This window comes from Odontesthes bonariensis, chromosome 9 (assembly GCF_027942865.1).
Source record: "Odontesthes bonariensis isolate fOdoBon6 chromosome 9, fOdoBon6.hap1, whole genome shotgun sequence".
In the NCBI taxonomy this organism is placed as follows: domain Eukaryota; kingdom Metazoa; phylum Chordata; class Actinopteri; order Atheriniformes; family Atherinopsidae; genus Odontesthes; species Odontesthes bonariensis.
Genome location: NC_134514.1, coordinates 36370847 through 36397997, shown reverse-complemented (window position 1 = coordinate 36397997; position 27151 = coordinate 36370847). Strand labels below are relative to the sequence as shown.

Sequence of the window (27151 nt, the reverse complement as noted above, 5' to 3'; positions counted from 1 at the left end):
AGAATCCCATGACAGTTCAAGCTAATATGACTAAAAAAAAGTTGCCGACCGCAGCTTTAATTTGCCCTCTCCGGGTCGGGAAAGAGATCCTTCCCCAAGTGGAGGAGTTCAAGTATCTCGGGGTCTTGTTCACGAGTGAGAGACGAATGGAGCAGGAGATTGACAGGCGGATCTGTGCGGCGTCTGCAGTGATGCGGGCTCTGCACCGGCCCGTCGTGGTGAAGAAGGAGCTGAGCCAGAAGGCGAAGCTCTCGATTTACCGGTCAATCTATGTTCCTAACCTCACCTATGGTCACGAGCTGTGGGTAGTGACCGAAAGAATGAGATCGCCAATACAAGCGGCCGAAATGAGTTTCCTCCGCAGGGTGTCTGGGCTCTCCCTTAGAGATAGGGTGAGAAGCTCGGTCATCCGGGAGGGGCTCGGAGTAGAACCGCTGCTCCTCCGCATCCAGAGGAGTCAGATGAGGTGGCTCGGGCATCTGGTGAGGATGCCTCCTGGACGCCTCCCCGGTGAGGTGTTCCGGGCCCGTCCCACTGGGAGGAGACCCCGGGGAAGACCCAAAACACGTTGGATCTCTGGCAGGGGAACGCCTCGGGGTCCCCCCAGAAGAGCTGGAGGAAGTGGCCGGGGACAGGGACGTCTGGGTCTCTTTGCTCAAGCTGCTGCCCCCGCGACCCGATCCCCGGAGAAGTGTAAGATGATGGATGGATGGATGGATGGAATAATAATTTAAAAACAATGTGAAAATCTTTGGTTTGTCATTCATATTTTCTTTGGGAGTGTGCTTGGTGTAATAAAGAGGGTGCTTATGTTACTTCAGGTGTTTTTATTCAAGAAAAGTAGTTTTTGCACAGTAGAAGGGCTCAAACGGTTTATTTTTTTTCAATTTCTCCAGCTTTGGAAAATACTCTGTCACAGGGAACAGAGGAGGCTGGTGTGCTGAAGGAACTGTTTGGGTCGAAATATTCCCACACTTTAGAACGCTTCCTCGATGGTTGCTCCATGAGAGAATAATCCAAAACTCTGAATATCAAAAAACGTGAGCTGTTCGTAACGTATAATACGTGTAGAACGGGGACATGACCAGGTCAGCTGGTCCAGTCCAGAGTCCAGACTAAACATGGAGAAGCAGCATTTAGCTGTTATGCTGCAAACAAGTGGAACAAACTGCCAGTGGAGATTAAACTTTCACCAAATGGAGACATTTTTAAATCCAGGTTAAAAACATTTCTGTTCTCATGTGTCTATGCATGAAATCTGCACGATATCTTTTAATTTATCTAGACTATTGCTTGTTTTTAAATTCATTTAAATTATTTTATTTGTTTCTCTTTATATTCTTTTATGTATTTTTAATGCTTCTTCCACTTCCTGCTGCAATGCTTTATTTTATGTGAAGCACTTTGAATTGTTTGTACATGAAATGTGCTACATAAATAAATTTGATTTGATTTGATGAACCGGGGCTTCAGCCATCTTGAATTCACTGAATCGCAGCAAATGTTCAAAGCTCCGCTATCAACTCGAAGCAGGCAGCTGACTCGGTCTGAATGAAGCGGTGAAGTGGTTCAAACTTCATCAGTGACGTCACATGAAGCAAGCTCCGGCCCGCTGCTTCACTATACAGTGTTTCCCGCAGGAAATTGCTTAGTCAAGGTGGTGAGTCGTCGGCCGGGACCAGGGGTTTTACGCGGATAGCGTTCCGTCGGGTGGCGGGGGGGGGGGGGGTGCTTGGAATGGGACGGGGGCTGTTAGAGCAATAACGAAGCTGTTTAAGAGCTGTAACACTTTTTTATTTACATTATTAACTATTTACATTAACAACCTGTAGGTGTCGCAATTCAATGTTATCAATGTTGTCTTTTAATGTCTGAGCCTGGCAAAGCATTATTACTTCGGTTTAAAAAAAAATATATATATATTTTTTTGGGAACGTTGGCAAGGCGGCAGTGCGAGTTTGCTAAGGCGGCCGCCTTGACTATAATGCGCTGCGGGAAACACTGCTATATGGTTTTGTCTTAGTCATGTTTTGTTTCCATAGTTCTAGTTTCTTCCAACTATTTAAAGCAGCAGATGTTTGCTGTAGAGGTACAGTGTGACAGCTTCTGGGGTTCCTTCAAATTAAGAGCACAGGAGAAGGTCTTATTTCCTCTGCGCAGGAGGGCTGCTAAAATTATTCAGGAAAATGATTGAGCACAGAGGTGCTGAGTTATCTTGGAATTATCTTAGACCTCAGTATAGAAAATAATTGAAGAAGAAAACGGGAGATATCCTAAGAGGTCACAGGTGAGGCTGACAAAGCACACGTCAGCTTCCTCCGATTCCCTGGATAAACCACATAGTTTATATAAAAAGAAATGTTTCAATTTTCATATATTGTCCATGATAATATCTCCTGAAATGTAAAAGAATAAATAAAAACAAGAATGACTGACTTAGTGTGTGTTTAAGCCGGTTTGATTGTGTTCATTAATGCTTCTGTGTGTGGATCTGAAAAAGAATTGAGGCTCCAACTCTCTCCATCCATTGACTCTCTTCATTCCCTTTTCACTGCTTATTATATGATTAAAGCACACACACAGATTTGGTACATGCAGCCTAAATACACATAGTGTTGAACAAAATGACAAGAGAGCTAATGTAATTAAAGGTCTCTGTGAGTTTATGTAGATGAAAGATGGTGGAAGCTTCTGTGTTTGTGTGAGAAATGAGAAAGGTGTTCTTTGAAACAGTTCTTTTATAGTTCGATAAAGGTGTGTAGGTCTGAACGACATTCTAAGGGAAGGTTCATGTAAGTAAAAGAGGGTTAGTGGAAGTTCTTTTTTTCAGAGGTTGTTGTGAGACAGTGTAGGACTCTAAAAGAAGGATGTTGCAGGTGGAAAATGGTTTAATAGAGCTGTGCAGGAAAAAAATGGAAATAGTGATGGTGTGTGTGCTTCTGGATTGTATATGGCTAAATACACATACAAACATAAAAATCTCCATTAACATGTAACCTTAGTATATGTAGTCTTGTTCTAAATGAAAAGAGAGCTAATGTTAGTAAAAGCTGATGGAAGTGAATGAGTTGGTGCTTTTTTTTAGGCTGACATGTTAGTTGGGGCTTTGTGAGTGAGGAGAGTTCTTCAAGCGTGCAGAAGTTAAAAGGAGGATTTTGTAAGTGGAAAATGGGCTGACAGAGTTGTGGAGCTAATTTTGGGAAATTTAAAAGAAGGTCTGTGTCAGTGAAATGAAGGTAAGTGCAAGTTGTTTCTCTCAGTCTGGTGAGTGGGTCTGAGATGTGTGAGAGAGAAAAGTGAAAGCTGTCCCGCTGAAGTTCAGAGGTTAAAGGTGGATTCTGTAAGTGATAAACTGCTCTAACAGAGCTGTGGAGCTGAAATGATGGAACAGGGTGTTGTTACAGTGATGGTCTGTGAGATTTGAGCTTGTCTTTTGTTTTCCCGATTTCTTGAACATCTGTTAAGCTTTACTGGGGTTTTCTGGGGTACTGTGTGATCTGTATGTGTTCCGTTCTTCTTTGCTTAGTCTTTATGGTTTGTGTTGTAGGTTTACTTTGATTTTTAATTTCTTTTATTTTTAGGATAAGACTTTTTTATTAGCGTTATACTAAAATTTAGAAAATAAAATTTAAGTGAACTTCACAACTGAACTAAAGTCATTGGAATAGTTAATAAGAAATAGATACGTGGCCACACACACACACACTCACACACACATAAAATCCACCATTAAAAAAAAAAGTACTGAAACACTGAACAGTTGGAAATGTGCATTCAGAAGTTTACAGAAGGTCACATTAAGTTCCCCTGTAAAGGTTAGCATGCATTTTAGGTGAAGCTTCACCTGAAACATATATATACTGTATATACATATATATATGTATACTGTATGTGTACGCACTACACTTCAGAGTAACATCAAATTTCTATGTCATGGTGAAGGACTGTCATTTAACAGGAAGAATCCTAAATAAATAATGATAATATGTAGACTGAGATATTCTGAAAAGACGAAGAAACTACTGACAAATTTGGAAATGTATATTTTGGAGTGGCTTTATAGTTTCTATTATACTGTAAACCATGTGAACTCAGGTTTCAACAGGGCAGAGCTTTGGTGATGAAACAATTTGACATGTGGTTGTGTTCAGTATGGGACTGTGATCATCAGTGACGGCTGGTGGTGACACTGACTGGAAGGGTTGAACAAAAACACATGAAATCCAACTGATTACAGTTCAACAGCAGCAGTACCACAAACAACAGCGTTATGCGCCATTCCACCAGAACCATACTATTCACAACATGCCCTGATGGCAAAAGTCCCCAACAATGTCAGACAGGTTCAACAGGGTTGCACCTCAGAACGTGTTCGCCACTGATTCTTCATTCCAGCCTTTACACCCATCACCTTTATGGTGCCAAACAATGGCGTAGCCACGGGCGTGACGGTGCCACCCAAACAGGCAGCTGGCACCCAAAAAAATCTCCGTCAGACGATGCGTTGCGACACCTGCACCTGGCAACCTGGCGTAGCGTTATTTCTGATGAAATAATGAATGCGTTCAAGGCCAAGCCACGCCGTCTTGCCCTTTAAACTGAGAGCTGCGCAGTGCACACAGGTTAGCAGCAACATCGCTGTGTCCTGTACTCTGCTGCTTGTGTTCGGATGGTTAAACAGCTTCGTTGATCGTGCGTAATGTGGAGACGTTATGGCTCTGTGAGAGTGCATGAGTATGCGCATGAGTGTGTTATATTTCACTCATTGGGCAGCAAAGTCTATGTGTGTGTGTTATGTTTTTGCTCTTTTTATGAGAACACAAAGTGTGCTTTTTGTATTACTTTGTTATTGATTTATTTGAGCACACGTCACACGTGTGAATGTTTAGACCTGCTGTCAACTACTGTTGGCTATTACTGATGAGAACGCACACAACCTGTGGATATGTTTTGTGTTAATAATGTTGTATTCCAGAGATACATTCTTCTGAATATTTGTGGAGGTGTAACACTGAAAATAAATCTGGCACACCCAGTGTCTTTTTTCTGGCTACACCAGTGGTGCCAAATATACAATTTGTCCTCATCTACACAATAAAAGACCATCATAAACTTAAACCTTTTCTGATACACTTTTTTTTATTATTTTGAGTGGTAAATTGACAGAAGTTGTAGGTCATTCATTAAAAAATGGGAGTTCCTGCTGTCAGTAGGTGGGGCTACAGTGTTGGCAGGGGATATGTCTAAAGATGCCAACGGGCTCCCGAGGGTACAAGCATCGTGCGTGCAGAGGGGTAAAAATGGAAGAGGTGCTTGAGAGTGATATGGGAACGGAGTACCAGTGTCGTAAACATCCTGAGGTCGTTGATGAAGTCGCAGGGATTCCAAAATCCTGTCTGTGTGAAGAGGTGTCTTCAGAGTTCAAGCCGCCACTCGTACCACACCCTTTCACAAGGTGTAAAACTTTTGATAGCCTTTAACGATAAGGGGTTGATGCTTATACTAAACAAGTTTCAGGGTGATATGATAGAATATGACGTGTTGGAGGACTTGGTTCAAATGTAAGTCCTAAAAAAAGGCCATCTGAAATTGGATTTCTATTCAAATTGGTTCACTTTCTGTTTGATTTAGAATGTGGCTGGAAGAGCTTTTTTGTACACCTTGAGCCCAGAACAGGTTTCATATTTTACCAAATATCATCCAGGTAAGTGACTTTAGTGGGCGGGGCAGAATTTTCTACATTTTTCAGAGTGCACTAGAGAGATGTTTTGTAACACCACCACAAAAGTATCCGGAGAGAACCCACACATGCACAGTGAGAACCTGCAAACTCCACACAGAGAGGAGTTTGCTGGGATTCCCATGGAACCCTCCTGCTGTGAGGCAGCAGTGGGAACCACACCACGCACGCTGATATCAATCCTGTCATATCACACAACAAACAAAACAAACTTTAGTTAGCAGAAATTTAGCAGTTAGCAGGAAGTTAGTTAGAAAGCAGAAATATGACCCCTGTGAGTCATCATGGCAGCAAAATGATTTACAGTTTGCAAAAAGTAAAAAAGCATAGCAGAAAAGGGAGTATACAGATATAGAAAAATGTGCCTAAACACGCAGGTCTATGGAACGGTTCTGAAACCATGAGAAAAATCTGTCTTTTGATACTGGCTTCCATGTAAAATGACTCAGAATGTTGGTTCAGATAGAGCTGCAGCTCTGCCAGGCATAGAGAGGCCAGGGAGGAAGACACTCTTCCATGGAACTGAGCTGTGGTTTGTCCAACACATCTCCACATGTTTATTTTCATAATGCCACAAATTTGTTAAGTCGGCAATGAGGTGAAGTTGTAAGCAAGCGCAGCTCAGTTTGTTGCTGACGGAGGGAACGATGGGGGTGGAGGAGCAGGTGAAATATACACTGGCTTAGCTTTACAGGTCAAAAAAGTGTCAGATATCATCGGCATAAATGGTGTTAATTAAAAATTTAAAAGTCGGCATACTGCCTTGCCCATCATTTACTTTATCAAAATAAAAAAGCAGGTATTCTGTTCCAAATAAGCCTTTAAAAACGTGAGCTTGACCCTGATTTGCACAAATGATCTGTACCTGTTGATTAGGTCTTCATTGTCATCACTCTCCAGCTCATCCTCAATGGCTGCTTGGAGGTCACCTATCCTTTTGAAGGCCAGCTTTAGATCTGCCTGCAGGCTCTGATTGGCTGCCTCTAAGCTCTCAATGTCCATTTCCTTTTAAGAGATGTGAAACACAATCAACTTGTCAGCTGTTTGGGATCAAAGCTTGATGGGTTTAGTGATGTTGATCGGCTGCAGAGTCTGACTACACTGTTTGCTCACTGATAATTGTTACTCATTTGTTTCTTCACTCGGTTTCATGCTTACCAATTCATGTTTTTTGCGGCTTGCCTCCGATTCTTTTTTGGCCAGTTCACCCATCTCTTCTTTGACATCTCGGATCTGTCTCTGCAAACGTTTGTTCTGTTCCTTCTCACGATTCTCACCGTTGATCCGCTGGTCTCGTTCCTCCATCAGCTTCTCCAGATTCTCCTTAAGACGAGCAACAAGGCTCTGCACAGCAAGAAAGATAATTAGCTAGAATATAATAATTCATTTTTAACCTCAACAGTGTGTTGGGAAAAGCAGATTAAGGAGAAGAATAACATCATATTTGAGATTTCTAAATGATGGATATGGATTTTGGACAATGACTTCATGGGATAATTTAACACAAAGTAACTGAAAGGATATAAAGTGTGATGGGGAAAAAAAACTCATATATATTTACCCTTTCTCCAAATCACTGAGGCTTTTTTTAGAATAAATCTATGCACCACTTCGCTTCTGTGGAGCCTAGTAAGTACTGATGACTGAAGAGCATATTTGCATTACAGTCATTCAGCAAACAATTTTATCCAAACTAACTCACAAGTGCAAATATTGTGATACAGTATAGATCATTATTATAGTCCAGAGTCCAGACTAATCATGGAGAAGCAGCATTTAGCTGTTATGCTGCAAACAAGTGGAACAAACTGCCAGTGGAGATTAAACTTTCACCAAATGGAGACATTTTTAAATCCAGGTTAAAAACATTTCTTTTCTCATGTGTCTATGCATGAAATCTGCAAGGTATCTTTGAACTTATCTAGACTGTTGCTTGTTTTTAAATTCATTTAAATGATTTTATTTGTTTCTCTTTATATTCTTTTATGTATTTTAATGCTTCTTCCACTCCCTGCTGCAATGCTTTTATTTTATGTGAAGCACTTTGAATTGTTTGGATATGAAATGTGCTATATAAATAAATTTGATTTGATATGATATGATTTGATTATTATAGGATGCAAAACAATTTTCTCCAGCTAATCTCAGACAAAACTGAAATCATTGTCTGTGGCCCACAGAAACAAAGAGAAAGTGTTATCGGTCACCTTGAGACTCTCTCTCTAAAACCTAATAATCAGGTTACAAATCTCAGGGTTATATTGGACTGAACTTTAACAGCAACATTAAATCGATAACATCAGCAGCTTTTTTACCATCTAAAAAACATTGCCAGAATCAAAGGAATAGTGTCCAAACCAGCCTTAGAAAGACTAATCCATGCGTGTGTCTCCAGCAGGTTAGACTACTGTAACAGCCTGCTCACTGGGCTCTCTAAACGGGCTGTAAGACAGCTGCAGTACATCCAGAACGCTGCTGCTCGAGTCCTGACTAGAACCAGGAAATACCACCATATTAGTCCAGTGCTCAGGTCTCTGCACTGGCTTCCTGTCGCTCAGAGAATAGACTTTAAAACAGCTCTGCTTGTGTACAAGATACATCAACATTTTGAACTGGGCAAGTTTGGGATTGAACCAGTGACCTTTTGATTAAAAGAGGACCACTCTACCTCCTGAGCTGCAGTCTGAGCTAACGTGTTTAAAACATGTACACCTGTACAGTATCTCTCTGTTACTCTGACCCAAGCACGTCACAACATTTACTAAAGACTTCAGGAAATGTGTCTGCTCGTGAAAAAAATGGCACAAAATGTCTCCTTAAATGCTAATGAGGTCTGAAAAAGCCAGCCAAAAATCAGAATGACTAGAATTCTTGTAGTTATTCAGCAGAAGCTCTAAATAAAAAGATGGTTCAGACAACACACTGTACATCCTCTCAGTGGAAGAGTGAGTGTTTCTCTCTGGGAGTGCTCAGATCATAACCTTTATCATTCCATTCGAAATACAGTAGAAAATAATTCCAAAATTAAAAAAGTATGAAACTTTTAATTAACAGTAGCACAAGCAAGATAATAAAGTGCCATCAAGTTATATAGTGCATGCCCATGCTCATGTGCTAGCACTCTTGCCCTTTTGAACAGCAGTGACTGACTGGTTCTGCAGTTGTTCTGTGAAGGACATTTTACCCTCCCACCAGCTTCTTTCACATGTCTGCTACCAGCAGCTCTTCCTGTGTTCAGTCTCACCTCCAAGCGTTTGACCTGGGTCTTTTCAAACTCCAGTTTGGTCTCCAGCTCGCGGATCTTGGCTTCCTGGCGGTTGACAAGGGATTTCTCAACCATGGACTGCTCCTGGAACTCCAACTGGCTCTGGAGCATTTGCATCTTCGACAAAAAAACAAACACATATTGATGTTACTTTACCTCTAAGTTCTACCTATTAGCTAAAATATTATTATAGTTCCTTCACGTTATCACAAAAAGTGGAGCATCTGTTTTTATCAATCTCATACTTTCTGTCCATGTGAGCTCCTTCATTTTCAGTTTCATCAGTTTCATAAACCAACTGTAAACAGCATTCTTTGCATGATGCTTTTTTTGGAGGAGGCAAAGGGAATGTTTTGTTTTTTCAAACTTCTACTTGGCTTTATGCTTTGTTTGTGTTTGGTACTGGTTCCAAAGCAGAGTAGACACTGTGGGGACTCACTCCCCATCCACTGGTACAAAGTAGTATTATAGTAAAATGCATTCTAACCCCAAAGTATTACAGATGTATATGCGTGGCTACATAGTACATCGGTGGCAGGATGTAACGTCATAGGTCCCAGCTGCCATTAGGCAAAGGCAGAGTACACCCTGGATAGGTCGGAAGTCCATCACAGGCTGTCATAAGTATGTTTTTTTTTTCTCTCAATTTTGTTGATTAGCTGTAGTTGAATTTTTTCTACATAACATAGAACCCCTTTACATTGATGAGCCAGCCCTACTCCTTGACAATAACCAGTGGATCACTGCGGCAGCGGTTCAGTTTAGTTTTAGGTTCAATTTGCTCCATAACTAAACCTGACAAGCTTTATTTACTGTGAGATGAAAAAAGAGAAATGCAGAGGCAGCCATTAAGATAATGACAAAATACGTTTGAATTATAAAACCAAGTTGACCATATGTATGAAATATAGCCACAGCAATTCTGCATCAAGAGCAAATCCATCTGATTATTGGTTGTATTTGTCAATAGACCACTGATCATGAGACTGTGATAATAAATTCTGAATAATAAGAAAATTTGAAAATTCTACATTTTAAGATGCAAGAGCTAGTAAACAACTGACACTCCTGCTTGAAAATGAACACTCGTTTAAGAAAACTCTCACACAGATATCAAATTCAGTTCAAATGATACTGAACTGAAGAGTTTTAATACAAACATTATGCAAAGTTTTACTACAGTCTTCATATCTGCTGCACATATATAATTAATAATGTATAACTTGTCAAGGATGAATGAAAATTTCACATCCATCTCTCACAATGTAAGGGCATCAGGAACAGCTATCTGCATCCCTAATATAAAGAGGAAGTATGACTACAACAGCAAAAAGTCTGCTTTTGAAGTGCGTATAGGCCCCAGTATTTGAATAAACTCTGTCCACATCTTAACACTTCTCCTTTTCTTTATAATGACTAACCTTTTCTTGAATCTCCTGCTTCTCCTTGAGGGTCTCCTCCAGCTGGGTTTGTTGGTTGCTGATTTGAGCCGTGTTCTGGGCTAACTGAAACCACAAAGCACAGTAAGGAAGAGTAGATCAGGCGATATTAGACATTTATTTTCTTCACTCTGTGACGGAAGACTGAATATTAATCTATTTTTAGACATACACAATCAACTATACAATACAGATTAGACAGGCTGAAACTAAAACCTGAATGTTTCAAACACCAACATAAAACAAGTCAGTCCAGAAAAAAGTATACCATAGTAGTGTTTTCTCACCAAATAAAAGTGTTTCTGTGTAGCATGTGTTAAAACATCTGGGACATCAGCTTTGTTAGAGAGCCCCAGCAGGTAATTTTATGAATAATTATGATTACAATTAATTGAATTCCAATTGGCTTGAATTGGACTTTATTATCTAAGTGCCTTGAGATGACATTTGTTGTATTTGGCGCTATATAAATAAAAATGAATTGAATTGAATTAATGAGCTGCTTCAGTTTACACAGAAAGGATAGATTAATTTAGAACCAAGTGATGCAGACCACTCTCCATTCAGTCAGCCAGTAGAACCGTTTTTCCTCCAGTTTCCTTTTCACTTTCTGCTCATCTACAAAGAGCTCATCAAACACTACCGCTTTGAAAGTAACCTATAGATAGATTTGTGCAAATATGTATCAAACTATTTGCAATGAGACATGAGAAAAAGGAGACCTGAGCAACAGCAGCCTTGTGCTTTTTCATTAGGTCATTCAGGTCTTCCTGGTCCTCCTCCATCCGGGACTGCAGGTCATTCTTCTCCCTTTGTAGTCGGCTCAGCTGCTCCTCCAGCTAAAGGACGGAAAGCAACACAAACATATGTAAATTGTCCAATTTGGTCGTCATTATATTGCTGTGTCTTCTAACAACAGTCAAAATACAATAATAACAGAACATTTATAGCAGTACTTAAGAAAACAGGTGTTAATTGGCCTGGCTAGGGTCTAGATTTGTCAACCATTTAAAACATTTGGCACTTTATAAAATCAAAAATGCAAAAAAAAGAAGCTTTGACCTGTTAAGCTGATGAAATACTACTTTTCCCATCATAACGCAGAGCAGTCTGCAAAAACACTGTGCAGTTCTGGGGTGTGTTAATATAGCAGGCAGGAGGTCTCCATGTTATGCTCGATCAGTTTATAATGACATTGTGTCAAAAGAGGGGATTTACCAGTGGACTTTGAGTAGCTGCAAATGTATAAAATATTTTTTTTAAGTAACGTCTATTTTTCTGAACACTATCATTTCCTTTTGGGGAATAATTAGGTGTTTTGTTTTAAATTCTATTCTTCAAATGAGAAAGCACATTAGGCCTTTAAAATTCACAAATGGTTAAGGAGTGCTGTTCAAAAAAGTGATACAGAGTCATAAATGTGTGCCTGTCCTCACTTTGGCTACACCACGCTTAAGACAATCCAGAGTCTTTTCATGCATCGTTCCACGATGGTGGAATGACCTACCGAGCACTCAGAACAGGGCCGTCCCTGAATATCTTCAAGAAACTATTGAAGACTCTGCTTCTTCAGAGAGCATCTCCTGTCCTAGCACCTACCCTGTACTTCCCGACTCCCTCTACTGCACTTTATCTTTCTGTACTTCCCTCTATGCCTGCACTCTATCTCTACACTGTCACCTCTGACAGTCTGACTAGTGGTTTCCTTCTATGTAGTCAGAGCAGACCACAGCTCCTCGTCCGATGGACACCTTCCATCGCAACCTCCGCAACCAGGCTCCCAGCCACTTCTCCGCTCTAGCTACCCTACTCTTTAACCCTACAGCACATTTTCATCCTTGGAGGCCAATAGTGTCAAAGTCTCTCTGTTCCACAATGAGCTCGTCTGGATAGCCTGTATCCACCAAACCGTCTAAATCCTCCTGCTCTCACCCGTGGCTCAACGATGCACATTGACCTAAAAGCCTGTAAAGAGATGGCACAAGACCAAAACTCCTTCTCACCTAATCACTACTGAATTCCTTCTCATGCAGTATCACTGCTGCGTAAAAGGATTTTTACAATGACAAGATCCACAGTGCCACTAACTCCCAGAAACTATTCTCTACCTTCAAAAGGCTTCTCTTGCCTCCCCACCTCCCCCAGCTCCCAATCTCACAGCTGACAAATTTTCCTCAATCTTTACAGACAAAGTGTCAGCCACCAGCAGTCAATTCACAGAATCGCTCGGGTACAACCTGTCTCTTCTGGTCAAGGGCCTTACCTAACCTCCAACATGTAGTAGTCCTACATGTCCCTACGGTCTACGGTCCAAGGCAAAACTCCACAAACTCCAAATGCAGAAGTCCTATTGTACTATCCTGCTCTCTGTGTTCAGCAGAGGGTACGTTTGTTGTAAGGGTGCAACAAACTCCAAATGCAGATGTCCAACTGCATCATTTCAGTCCTTCATCCCTCTTTCTCAGAGCTAGGTGTTCAAACTCCTAACATGTAGTCAACCTATCACATGCGCTCTAGACCCCGTTCCAACCAACCTCCTTCCAACCGATGTGTCAGGAGTCACACATGTGCTTGACCGCCTCACTGGCCTCAGGAACATTTCCTACGAACTTCAAACAGGCACAAGTAACACCACTGCTATAAAAGCCTTACCCTGCCTTAAAAGAATCCAGAGCTGCAGGTCAATCCTCTGTGCTCCTCCTGCTTGATCTAGCAGCAGTGTTTGACACGGTCAACCACCGTATCCTTTTATCTATATTCTCAAATATGAGCATCACGGGAAAAGCACCTGCTTGGTTTGAATTCTGCCTCACTGGGCGATCGTTGAAAGTGTCCCAGTTGGGACAAACATCGGCATCTCACCGTCTCAACACAGGGGTCCCCCAAGGCTTGGTGCTTAGGCCCCTTCTATTTGCCATGTACACCATCTCGTTAGGCTCGATGATGTGCTCACATAGCTTCTCGTATCATTCCTATGCATATGATACCCAATTCAATCTGTCATTGCCACGGGGCAACTCCATAGTCTTAGTGCTAATCTCAAACTGTCTTGCTGACATCTTCACATGGATGAGAGAACATCACCTCCGACTTAACCTCTCTAAGACAAAACTGCTGGTCTTTGCAGCCAAGCAAGCCATACAGCCCAACATCTCAGTCAAAATCGATTCTTTATCACTCATTCCTTCTCAGGTTGCAAGTAACTTGGGTGACATGATTGATGACCTTCTCTGAGCATGTGTACTTTGTTGCCCGGTCGTGTCGCTATTCAACATAAAAAAGGGCACCTCACACCTCTGTTAATTGAGCTACACCTGTAGCTGCTCGCATCAAATTCAAATCACTAATGCTAGCATACTAAATTAATTAAAACCCGCGTGGGAAAATGGTATCTTACACTCTCTTACACTTCTTCTTTGCACATTCAGGGGCCTCAGAGCAGTCTCTTAGCACAGAGGCAGCTTTGTTTGTTGTTTTTTTGTTTGAGTCATTTGCTCCGTTATTGCCGCTCCAACAAATGGCTGTGAAGCAGATTGCACTCTCCACCACAGACTTAGAGCACATATGCAGAAACGTCCTTAAGAAGTACAGTCGGCTGTATCCCTTCTTCTTCTTTTTTTTTTTTTAAGTATTTTTTTGGGCTTTTTATGCCTTTAATGTTAGGACAGTTCGAGAGAGACAGGAAGCAGGGGGCAGAGAGAGGGGAAAGACACGCAGCACAGGGCCGCGCGGTGCGGGAGTCGAACCGGGGCCAGCTGCAGCGAGGACTGCAGCCTCTGAACATGGGGCGGCTGCTTAACCCACTACGCCACTGACCGCCCCTGTATCCCTTCTTCTAACCCTCTGTATGTGTCACAGGGTGCTAATGTACACTTCAGTCTATAGCTCCAAAACATCTCTTCAAAGTTTCTTCAGCATCCTGGGAAAACTACTTCAAAGTCTTTTTGATCACAGATTTCCACTGAGCAACGTACATGTGGAGGTGAGTATCACCCTGATCAAAAGAGTTGGATTTTTCTCATGGAAGACAGGCAGAGGGGCTGTATGCATAATTCGCATTTGCATTGCATAAATCCATTCAATGTTTCCTAGTGGCAATTGACCCAATTTTGGAAAGTTGGAAGTGTAGCCAAGAGGGAGATAAGGCTGAAATGACTTATGGGGATGACTGCCACGAATGATTTCGGTCGTAGCATTTCTAACATGCCAATGACTGATTTGACGACATCACAGACAGCATTGTCAGGATATAAATTTCTACTAGTACAACATGGTTGCAGTCTCTTGGTAGATAATATGGATGTACATTCACAACTAAAAGTTAAATGTCCCTGGCACAGATTCTTTCATTCACAGTGACATATCCATCATTACATAATCTATTATTGTCTGCTCCTCTTATCTGAACACATGTAGAGGTGAAAGAGTCTGGTATATGCTGCTGCAGCCATGTCTGTATCATACTGCCTACCCGACATCCCAGGTGTATCCTCGTGAGCACTCCAAGCTCGTTCATTTTAGAGGGAAGAGATTGTTTAAACTTCTGCCACCTCTCTCTGCATCGTGCTCCTGCCCACAGCATTTCCTCTAGAACTCACCTGGGATTTGAGATCTTATCGTGTGCATTATTTTGGTTTTGGAAAGCTCAATCAGCTGGCTTGAAAACAGATGTTCTGTTGGGATCCTTACTCATCAACAGGTGTTAAAGAGGACATATTATATAAAAACTAAAATAGAATACATTTTTAGGTACGTGAAGTCACTATCAACTCAAAAATAGAATGAAAAACACAAAAAAAACAACATGTTGTTTCTGCCCCCTTTCAACCAAAAATATGATTCATTGATCGGTTTAGATTTGCAGAAGAATCGTACATTATTCTACACCACCCCTCTTAAAGCTTTTTACCTTGGTTTTCTGAAGCCCTATATAAAAGGTTCTATTACTAATTTATGACTGATCGTGGGCTGTTGTTTTAAATAGGAGGGTTTCAGTTACGTCATCACGGGAGCGCGCGAATTTAAGTTGGTGAGCAGGAAGCTTGACTACAGCATTGCAACAACATGGAGAATATGGAGATGAGTGAATATTGTAGTGGTTTGGAGCCGGCACATAGGGAAAGGTATTTGGCGTTAGTTGAGAAATACATTGGGCGTGACACATACTTAATGAAAATTAATTTTCGCAAAACCGAACAATTTCCCGAAAATAGAGGCTGTGGACATAACGAGCCACCTGGTTCTCCAGACTTCTTACTACACCAAGCGACAGATGAAGGCCCACAAAAGTTTGGAAGCATACAACTATTACCACAGCGGATGGATCAGCAAACTCGGAGTAAAACGTCTACAGAATGATTGTGTTTTGGTGTTCGCCAGGGTAAGTTTGTTTTCTGTGTTGTTTATGGTGCATGATCCCAATGGAAAATGCAGTGTGTAGTGCAGGGCTGGGCAGTAAAGCAGAACTTAACATGTTGAAGGCCGAGCTGTGAATGTTGGCACTCATGTTTTGATAAAATGCCGAGATCCATATATCCAAATGCTGACATTGTGTCTTTGTTAGCCTAATGCACAAGGCAGAGAGAGAGCGAGCGATTCTGTTGTCAAGAACTTGGGAGCTAATGTGCCCTGTTAGCACTTAAGCACTTCGTGGATACTACTGAAACGTGAAGATTGTGACGACGTGACAAATTTGTTTTGTTTAGATCAACCACTCTCAGAGATCGCATGAAACACCGATGACGGTGTCTTAGCTCTGTGTTTTGGTAACCCAGCTTGACCGTCGGAGCCCAGTCCACTGACAGTAGCTAACAACGCGCTGGGGCAGCCTTCAAAACAAAGCCCAAACGTAGCCCGTATTACATTACTGGCATTTAACAACATAATACTTTACTGCACTACTACTAAACAGTTAGATTTCGCACATACCTTTGACGAAGTGGTCACCGCAGACACGAGCATTTGCAGATTCAGCCCCTCCAGTCTGTAAACGTAGGTTAACTATCCACTTTTGGCGGCGTTGTTCTGTGAGTTTTTTTCTATTTCTCACCTCTATGGGCGATTACCTTAGGTACTCGATAGTAACCCTTTCCCTTCTCTCGGTTAGACCGATTGCCTCATCCAAAAACGGCACAAAACTGAGGCTTTTTAGGCAAAAAAGTGGCAGACAAAACACAGTGTTTTCAATGGGCTCCAGCTCAGGCTGCCCACCACTTAGGTTCGCGCGCTTAGAAAATACGGAAGTGACGTCAAGTGAAACCCTCCTATTAAACAAGCAAATCAGCGCTGTGCTACGGAAACGTTCTGTTAAGGCTAAGATAGCAAAGCTGAAGCCTGTTCTGACATGGTAAGACTTAGAAAGGGTGATTCATGATTTTATCACGACACGTCTGGACTACTGCAATGATCTTTATGTTGGGGTTAGCCAGTCTGCTCTGTCACGTCTGCAGTTCAGAACACTGCTGCTCACCATTTAACTGGAGCGCACAGGCGTGAGCATATTCACCAACTCCATCTGCTCTTCATTGACTCCCTGTGTGCTTTAGAATTGGTTTTAAAATCCTCCTTTTGGTATGTAAATGTTTGAATGGTGAATTGCCTTTAGGTGTTATACGGGCTCATTCTTTCCCTGTTTTTAAATCTCTTTTTGAAATCACATTTGTTATCTTTAGCTTTTACGACAATGTAAGCTTTTAAACTCTTATTTCAAGTTGTTTTACTAGTTCTGTCATTTCATATTTTCTCTTATACGTCTTTTAATGTTTGTGTTTTATGTGCTTTATAAATAAAGTAGGACTGGATTGGACTGGATTTGTATGTGGATATAGAAATATAGATGGGTTTGTCCTCCTTTATATTCTAAAGTCCTGCCTAAATCATAGTTGAGAGAATTTTTGTCTTTAAAAAGATAAGCTTGTTTTTCAAATATAATACTGTGGAAAAATGAAGAAATAAGTTAGAACATGAAGGAGTAAGCACGTGTAGGATAAGCTCTGGGGAATAGAGTGCGGAAGGCTGCCAGGAGCATGCATAGGTGTGTACAAACCGCCTGTTTTGTTTTAGATATTTCCTCCATCTGAACGTGCAGATCTTCAATCTCCACCTCCATGGACTTCCGAGCTTTAACTGCAGCAGCACAGGTGAACTCAGATTCCTCAAGCTGGAGCAGACACACATACAGAAGAAAATCCATCAGGGCGGAATCAGCTTCAAGTCTGAAGTGAGCCGAAACAGGGGTCTGTGCTTAGAAAATATTTGACGTACACAAGTCTTCCATCAAGGCCTTCTGAGGTCATGTAATGCCAATTGGAGATTTCCCCCCAAAACTACAGTATGTAACATATTTGTGAATGTAAAAAGTGTGCAAAGTTACACATTCAAAAGGATTTTAAAATCCTTTAATATGATAACTTTCTGACCGCAACTTGACTTTGATCAGAATCTCTTTCTTGTCATTGTAGGTACAACAACATTTTCTTAAGTGGGTTCTTAAAAGTGACTGGGACGCTGTTCCTGCAACAAAATATAGCTTTTAAACCCCAAAAATGTTTGACGCCAGATTCTCTTGTCCTCACCAGTAGAAAAGTAAACCAAGACAAAGAAATTCTCATACCAGGTTAATATAAATCTATAAGAAATAAAATGTGCCTACTATTCTCATAAAAAACATGTTGCATACTACCAGAAGTAACAATTAAACAATTTTCCTTTTTAGAATGAATTAAGTGTAATTCAGTTCCATGCAAGGCAAGTAAAATGTGTATTTGCAATTTTGTAGAGCAGTCTCAAGCATTTCACTTCATTTAGTGTATTTAAATTTATGTCAAATCTTACATTCATATTTCAAAAGAAAATGCTTTTCAACAACTCTTACTTGTTTGGGGTGATCAGTGAAGTGGTATTTTTGCAGCTGTACCTGATTTTTGACCTGAGCGATTTCTCTCTTGTTGGGTGCACTGTTCTTAATGTGGTCCAACATGATCCGGGCGTCAGCCAGGAGAGCCTTGGTTTTCCTCAGGTCCTTCCTTAATCGCTTCTCAGTCTCTATGTCACTGTTTCTCACCTAAGAGACGGGTACATTCAGGTTTAGTGGGTGTGTTGAAAATAGGGAGACTCAACCTGTTTTACTATTTAAAGACATAATCCCTTCATTTTGTATCACACGTGTATATAAATGTGCTATATAGCAGAATATATGTAGCAGGATAGCTGTACTTTTTTGACAAAATAATCCTTACTTGAGGTTAAGAAGTGACATTTTGGCACGATAACTAAAAAATTCAAATACAGACTAATACGTTTTCCAAAACGCTGTTTTATCATTTATCTTTTGTTATTGTTTCAGCTCCAGACAAATCTTCAGGAGTGGTCCCTTTTCTGGTCACAAATTGAGCATTTATGATACATTTCCATCCAACAATATATGTATAGTGTATATAGTTCTTATAGTTATAGTTCTTTTATATCTTAATAAGTGTTTATTAGTTATGAGACAGATGACAGAACCAGCCATATGAATCTGTACTTTTTGTTGAATTTAACCAGACTGTGATGGGGGGATGTGTCAGCATTAGAACTTGACTTGGGTCCACTGTGGTCCATGTGAGAATATACAGACTGGGATCTAGTTTCACTGTAGCATGGCACACTAATACCCTGAGACATCAGTGTCCTGGGCTCTCTAATTGTATTTAGTAAGGCCAAGTTAATATCTTAACCAATCAGAACAAATTACACCCCGATGTCTTTCCTTGCACAATACAAGCAGTAATGCTCTACATTAAATAACATTATTAACAATCTGTTACTATCCAGTCATGCACATAACAAGTGTAACTTTATGTTCTGTAATACAGTTTACTTTAAGTCCAGCTGGAAGATGAATGCATTTTATACAAATTCACTTTTACACTGGTAGCTTCTAATAAATGACTTCACCTCAGCTTTTACAATGAAGAGAGTTGCAGCAGGGGATCCGATCGGTGCTTTTACAGATGGTATCCAAAATTCGATAAAACCATTGCATTGTGGGCAGTGTAGTTACCTTGCTCTGCGCTGACAGAAGCTTCGATTCAAGCTCTCTCCTCTCTTTCAGCACCTTTTGCTTCTCTTCGTATTCTTCTTCAAACTGGACCTCCATCTGCTTTAGCTACACATACATACACACATAAGACAAAGAGAAAGGTAAACTCACAGAGAAATGTCTACTGAGGCTGTCCAGGTGCAGTGGTGATTTACTGTGTAGCATTTATATCGTTAATATACACCACTCCAACGTGTCACTTCTCAGTTTTCAGACAGAGGCATCAGAATCAGTGACCAAAGCGAAGGTGGCGGTAGTTCAGTGCTTCTTAAGAACAGATGATATAACCCTGGTAATGTTACTGACGAGGAGTGTCTGCACCCCAGATGTTGAGCTGTTGGCTTTGAGTTACTGTCCATGTTTACTGAAAAAGTTAAACTGTGTTACCTGCTGAGGCTGTGTATGACATCACCAGATAAGTTCAATTGTTAGGTGGCTTCTTGGTCTCAGAGACGGCATCCATCCCACTTTGGAAGGAGCAGCTCTCATTTCTAGAAATATGGACGAATTTATTTGCCACCCTAAAACATGACAACCCAGGGTTCAGACCAGGATGCAGAGTTGTAGTCTTACACACTTCTCTGCAGCTTCCCACCTGCTGCTACCCCCCCAATCAATTAACACAAAAGGAGCAAATCCTCTTGTGCAAAAAGAAATTATTAAAACAAAAACTTTAACTGAACAAAAACATCAAACTATTAAATGTGGTTTGCTGAATATCAGATCTCTCCTTTCGAAGTCTCTGTTAGTGAATGAGTTGATTTGTGATCATCATATTGATATATTTTGTCTTACAGAAACCTGGCTGCAGCAGGAGGATCATGTTAGCATTAATGAAGCAACTCCCTCTGACTGTTTAAATGTTCACGTTCCTCGAACCACAGGCAGAGGAGGAGGAGTGGCAGCTATTTTCAGATCAGGGTTACTCATCAGTCCCAGACCCAAGATTAGTTTGAGCTCTTTTGAATCTCTGATTCTCAGTTTTTCCCACGCAAAGTGGAAATCCCAGAAACCTCTTGTGTTTGTTGTTGTGTATCGTCCACCTGGCCCTTATTCTGAGTTTCTGTCTGAATTCTCAGAGTTTTTATCCCAGTTAGTGCTGAGTACAGATAAAGTCATTGTAGTGGGTGACTTTAATATTCATGTAGATGTTGAAAATGACAGACTGAATATGAACTTTAATTCTATATTAGACTCTATTGGATTTTCTCAGAGTGTTCACGGACCGACTCACTGCCTTAATCACACCCTTGATCTTGTGCTGACTTATGGCATTGAGAGTGAACAGTTAACAGTGTTCCCTCATAACCCTGTCTTATCTGACCATTTTCTGATAACCTTTGAGTTTACATTACTTGACTATACAGTTTCTGAGAAGAAATTTACATATAGAAGGTGTCTATCAGAGGATGCTGTAACCAGATTTAAAGAATTAATTCCATCATCCTTTTCTTCACTGCCATGTGCAGATATGACAGAGGACGACTACCTAAACTTTACTCCAGCAGCACTTGACTCTCTTGTTGACAGCACTATAGTTTCAATGCGTACAGCACTGGACAATGTTGCCCCTTTGAAAAGGAAGGTAATCAGTCAGAAGAGGTTGGCTCCTTGGTATAATTCACAGCTGCATGCTTTAAAGCAGACTGCAAGAAAGCTGGAGAGACAGTGGCGTTCCTCTAATTTAGAAGAGTCTCAGTTAGTCTGGAAAGATAGTTTAATAACGTATAAGAAAGCCCTTCGTAAAGCTAGAACTGCTTATTATTCATCATTGATAGAAGAGAATAAGAATAATCCCAGGTTTCTTTTCAGCACTGTAGCCAGTCTGACTAAGAGTCCGAGCTCTGCTGAGCCAGTTATTCCTTTAACTCTCAGCAGTGATGATTTCATGAGCTTCTTTATTAATAAAATTGTTTCTATCAGAGAGAAGATTGATGGAGTCCTTCCCACTATTATCAGTGATGTATCATCAAGTACAGCAGCTTTAGAAGTATCTTTAGAACCTGATTTGTATTTAGACGGCTTCTGCCCAGTTGATCTCTCTGAACTAACAACAGCAATAGTCTCTTCTAAACCATCAACTTGTTTTAGACCCAATCCCAACCAGACTGTTCAAGGAGGTTTTCCCATTAATTGACACTTCCATATTGGATTTGATCAATCTGTCTTTGTTGACAGGATATGTACCTCAGACTTTTAAGGTTGCTGTAATTAAACCTTTACTTAAAAAACCTACTCTTGATTCAGAAGTGTTGGCTCATTATAGACCTATATCCAATCTCCCTTTTAAGTCTAAAGTGCATTTGTTACTTCAAGATTGGACTACTGTAATTCTTTATTTATGGGCTGTCCCACATATTCTCTGAAAAGCCTTCAGTTGATCCAAAATGCTGCAGCCAGAGTTTTGATGAGAACTAACAGGAGAGATCATATTTCTCCAGTTTTAGCTTCTCTTCATTGGCTCCCTGTTAAATTCAGAATAGAATTTAAGATTCTTCTCCTTACATATAAAGCTCTTAATGACCGAGCTCCATTATATCTTAAAGATCTCATTGTAAGATATTTTCCTAACAGAGCACTTCGTTCCCAAACTGCAGGTTTACTTGAGGTTCCCAGAGTTTCTAAAAGTAGAATGGGAGGCAGAGCCTTCAGTTATCAGGCCCCTCTCTTGTGGAATAAGCTGCCAGTAAATGTCCGGGAAGCAGACACCCTTTCCACTTTTAAGACCAGGCTTAAAGGGATATGCCACCCCCAGGCCAAATTAAGTGTATCCCCGCATTCCCGAGACATAAATAAGTGTGTGGGAGCGTTTTCCTGGCGACCCAGGCATTGTCCGAATCTCACAGCACTGACCACTGCTTGGTTGCACGTAATACATACATGCTAGCGTCGCCAATCGAAATATTTCGCCCAATGTGAATTAATTTGCTTGATTTACCTTCTAATTACTGTGTGAGTGGTGTACTTTCACATCGAGTGCAAATGACTGTCTAAATCTACACAGAAGGCTTGTTTTGCTCAAGTCGGTTTGGGAACTAGTTTCAGGTGCGGAAAATACAGCCGAAGCACACTCCCCGCTACGTCTTTGGGAATCCCCACCCCCGACTTCTTCAAACAAACCAGCGTGAAGGGGGGTATTCCCAATGACGTAGCGGGGAGTGTGCTTCGGCTGTGTTTTCCGCACTGGAAACTAGTCCCAAACCGACATGAGCAAACCAAACCTTCCGTGTAGATTTAGACAGTCATTTGCACTCGATGTGAAAGTACACCACTCACACAGTAATTAGAAGGTAAATCAAATAAATTAATTCACGTTGGGCGAAATATTTCGAGTGGCGACGCTGGCGACGCTAGCATGTATGTATTACGCGCAACCAAGCAGTGGTCAGTGCTGTGAGATTCGGACAATGCCTGGGTCGCCAGGAAAACGCTCCCACACACTTATTTATGTCTCGGGAATGCGGGGATACACTTAATTTGGCCTGGGGGTGGCATATCCCTTTAAAACTTTCCTTTTTGATAAAGCTTATAGTTAGGGATGGCTCAGGTGACCCTGAAACATCCCATAGTTAAGCTGCTATAGGCCTAGACTGCTGGGGGGCCTCATCTGTCACACCTTTCCTCACTTTACTCTCTTTATGTATATGTGACATTATTGTGGTCATTAACTCGTGTTTCCCTGTTCCAACAGATATCCTTTGAATGGTGTTACAGTGCCGCCGCGGCCCCATCCCCCCCCTCACCCTTTCTGTCTTCTCAAACCCCAGCTGGTCGAGGCGGATGGCCACCCTTCCTGAGTCTGGTTCTGCCAGAGGTTTCTTCCTGTTAAAAGGGAGTCGTTTCTCTCCACAGTTGCCTCAGGCACGCTCAGGACGGGAGATTGGACCGAAAAAGAAAAAGTTTTCAGTGCACTCTGTTGGTTTCCTTAGCTAGGAAATTGTTTTTGAATTGGCTCTATATGAACGAATTGGATTATTTTATGAATAATTATGATTACAATGAATTGAATTCCAATTGGCTTGAATTGGACTTTATTATCTAAGTGCCTTGAGATGACATTTGTTGTATTTGGCGCTATATAAATAAAAATGAATTGAATTGAATCAGTACTGCAATGAAGTCAAGTTTATTTGTATAGCACATTTCATGTACAAAACAATTCAAAGTGCTTTACATAAAATAAAAGCATTGCAGCGGGAAGTGGAAGAAGCATTAAAAATACATAAAGCAATATAAAGAGAAACAAATTAAATAATTTAAATTAATTTAAAAACCAGCAACAGTCCAGATAAGTTAAAAGATAGCGTGCAGATTTCATGCATAGACACTTGAGAAAAGAAATGTTTTTAACCTGGATTTAAAAATGTCTCCATTTGGTGAAAGTTTAATCTCCACTGGCAGTTTGTTCCTCTTGTTTGCAGCATAACAGCTAAATGCTGCTTCTCCATGTTTAGTCTGGACTCTGGACTGGACCAGCTGACCTGAGTCCTTGGATCTAAGAGCTCTGCTGGCTTTATATTCTCTGAACATATCACAGATTGTAATCCATCAGCAGGCTTTTAAAATCTATTCTATGACTGACTGGAAGCCAGTGTAAAGATTTTAAAACTGCTGTGATGTGTTCAGATCTCTTAGTCCGGGTTAAAACTCTAGCAGCAGCGTTCTGGATGAGCTGCAAATGTTTAATGCTCTTTTTGGGAAGTCCAGTTAAAAGAGCATTACAGTAATGGAGTCTACTAGAGATGAATGCATGGATGAGTTTCTCCTGGTCTTTTTGGGAGAGGAAACCTTTAATTCTGTTGATGTTTCTGAGATGTAAAAAGCTGCCTTGGTGACAGCTTTGATGTGGCTGCTGAAAGTCAGATCTGAGTCTATCAACACTCCGAGGTTACCAACTTGGTCAGTGATTGTAAGGGCCCGAGTCTCAAGATATTTACCAACGCTGACCCTCTTCTCTTTGCTACCAAACAGAATGATCTCAGTTTTGTCTTCATTTAATTGTAGAAAATTCTCTCTCATCCAGGTGTTTACTTCCTCCAGACACTGACACAGTACGTCTGCTGGGCTGCAGTCGTCTGGTGACAGAGACACATAAAGTTGTGTATCCTCTGCATAACTGTGATCATTGATGTTAAAGTCAGCAATATCTGACCCAAAGGGAGCATATACAAGTTAAACAGAAGAGGTCCAAGAATTGACCCCTGGGGGACTCCACAAGTCATGGCCACTCGCTCAGATTCATAGCTGCCAATTGTAACAAAATAACTCCGGCCTTCTGAGTAGGACCTGAACCAGTTAAGGACCGCTCCAGAAAGTCCAACCCAGTTTTCCAGCCTGTGCAACAGGATTCTGTGATCTACAGTATCAAACGCAGCGCTGAGGTCCAACAGAACCAGGACTGAGACATTACCAGAATCAGTATTCAACCTGATGTCGTTTAACACTTTGACCAGAGCTGTTTCAGTGCTGTGATGACGTCTGAAGCCTGATTGAAAGTTATCAAGACATCCACTTTCATTCAGAAAGTCGTTGAGCTGGTTAAATACAACTTTCTCAATAATCTTAAATATAAAAGAGAGGTTAGAGACAGGTCTGTAGTTGTTCATCATAGAGGCGTCTAGAGTTCTCTTCTTTAGGAGTGGCTTAATGGCAGCTGTCTTTAGTGACTTGGGAAAAATGCCTGACGCCAGTGAGCTGTTAACTATTAGTAGGAGATCACTTTCTACTGAGGTAGAAACAGTTTTTAAAAAGTCGGATGGTATTATGTCCAGGGTACAAGTTGTTGATTTCAGATGCCGAACTGTTTCCTCTAGGATTTTTAAACCTACAATATTAAATTGTGACATAACGTCAGAGTTATTTTATAGGTTTTAGACACAGATTAGTTTTCTTGTTTGTCTGTGTGGCATTAATGTTTTGTCTAATTGTTTTGATTTTTTTGGCTAAAAAAGTTGATGAAAAAAATTTGAAAGTGTTGCACCGAAGTGCTGGTGCTCCTATTATTTTAAGGTTTACAACTTTACAAAGGTAGTCTGTAGGCTTGTTTAGCAAAAACATCTGTAATGGTAATTAGTACAGTATCTTTTTTTCCCTGTGATATCGGCACTGAGTTCGAAATTCTGGTTTCATGAGCACACTAAATGGGATTGTTAAATAAAAGTGCTCCTGACCTTCTTGTTGCAGGACTGTCTGATCTCCTCCACCTCATCATCTTTGCTCTCAATCTCCTTTGAGTGGGTTTGACGCAAACGTTCCATCTCCATCTCCAGGCGTAGTTTGGCCTGAAACACACAGATCAAAGATTATATGCTCTGCTCCAATTTTGGCTGTGTGGATTTTCAACCCTATGTCTGCTATTCATATAGTAAAGATGTAAAGTAAGAGGTCTTCCTTGCGTGGGCTCAAAGCTATACAGAATTATCACCAGCTCTGTGACTACCATCACATTTATGGAAATGTTTGTAGCCTCACCATTTCTGTTGTGTTTGAAATAACTCAATTATACAAAGTTACAACTGCTTGATGAACATGGTGAAACACTCAGTAACTAAATAGAAATAGAAAGATTTTTTTTCTCTGAAACAGAATTTGACTGTTGAAAAACTACAGTAGTAGTAGTAGTAGTAGTAGTAGTAGTAGTAGTAGTAGAACTTGACTACAGTAGTAATATGATGCCAGAAAAATCCTCAGTCTGTTGAAGTATTTGGGATACATAAACTGAAGTGTTGCAGAGTGATGCTTCCCTCTCAGATAAACAGTGGAAAGTTTACACTCCAGCAAAACTGTCCAGTTAGTTTTTATCCTGTCAACAAGTTCCTGAAAGAATTCAGGCTAGTTAGCAGTAAATGGTACATTTTAAACAAACCGGGAGTTAAAGGAGCGTCAATCAGTGAAACTCAATAGTTTAAAATGCAATGAAATATCATTGTTTATTCAAATGAAGGCTATTATCGTTCTCTCAACGTGGAAAAGAACAAAGCAAATGTAAAGTAACTAGCATGTTATTACAAAATATGCCTTTCTATACTAGTTGTTTGAGACATCATCTGCCCTGTGTGATCAAAAAACAAATGCAGCTTTTTCCTGGAGCACTGTGACCTGTGACCTGTGACCAATGTTCATACCTGCTCCAGCATCTGGATTGTGCCAGCCTGCTCATCCAGCTCCTCCTCTTGGTCCTTGACCTTGGCTTCCATGTCCCGAAGCTGCTTTCTCATCTGAATAACACGTCAACATATATATCAAATACTGGTAAAAGGCATAGAACAAGTTCACTGGTGGCTGAATTCTTGTAATGACAAATTGGACTGGATGACTAACAGGTAAAGCCATAAGGGTGCAAATAAAAAAAGAAAGGAATGAAGAAAGAACAAATGTTATTTTGTCAGGATTTTCTTCAGTTTGCGAGTCCAAAAATAATGATAATTATAATAACATTGTTATCATATAAGAATGTAAACAGCCAAATATTCGTAAAAGATGAGGATGAATCTGTGCCAAAAAACTCATTCTAACTTGACACCATAACTTCTACCAGAGAGTGTAAAGTTAAAACCTTCACACTGACATGATAGAGGGACTTTTTCCCCAAACTACCAAAAGCTACACTATCCTGCCAAAAGTAT

General features: G+C 40.8%; 1 protein-coding gene across 4 annotated transcripts in view; it reads right to left on the bottom strand.

Moving 5' to 3' along the window:
* The window catches only part of LOC142388657 (unconventional myosin-XVIIIa-like), a 152536-nt gene that overhangs the window by 8113 nt on the left and 117272 nt on the right, over nucleotides 1-27151 (bottom strand). For all 4 annotated transcript variants that reach the window (XM_075474176.1, XM_075474174.1, XM_075474177.1 and 1 more), the window contains 10 exons: nucleotides 26651-26743; nucleotides 25697-25807; nucleotides 19488-19592; nucleotides 18360-18506; nucleotides 17490-17603; nucleotides 11167-11283; nucleotides 10427-10510; nucleotides 8985-9122; nucleotides 6899-7084; nucleotides 6606-6745 (listed from right to left, as the gene is read on the bottom strand). In XM_075474176.1, coding sequence (XP_075330291.1) covers nucleotides 6606-6745; nucleotides 6899-7084; nucleotides 8985-9122; nucleotides 10427-10510; nucleotides 11167-11283; nucleotides 17490-17603; nucleotides 18360-18506; nucleotides 19488-19592; nucleotides 25697-25807; nucleotides 26651-26743 — 1235 coding nt within the window. The remainder of the gene's footprint in view (nucleotides 1-6605; nucleotides 6746-6898; nucleotides 7085-8984; nucleotides 9123-10426; nucleotides 10511-11166; nucleotides 11284-17489; nucleotides 17604-18359; nucleotides 18507-19487; nucleotides 19593-25696; nucleotides 25808-26650; nucleotides 26744-27151) is intronic.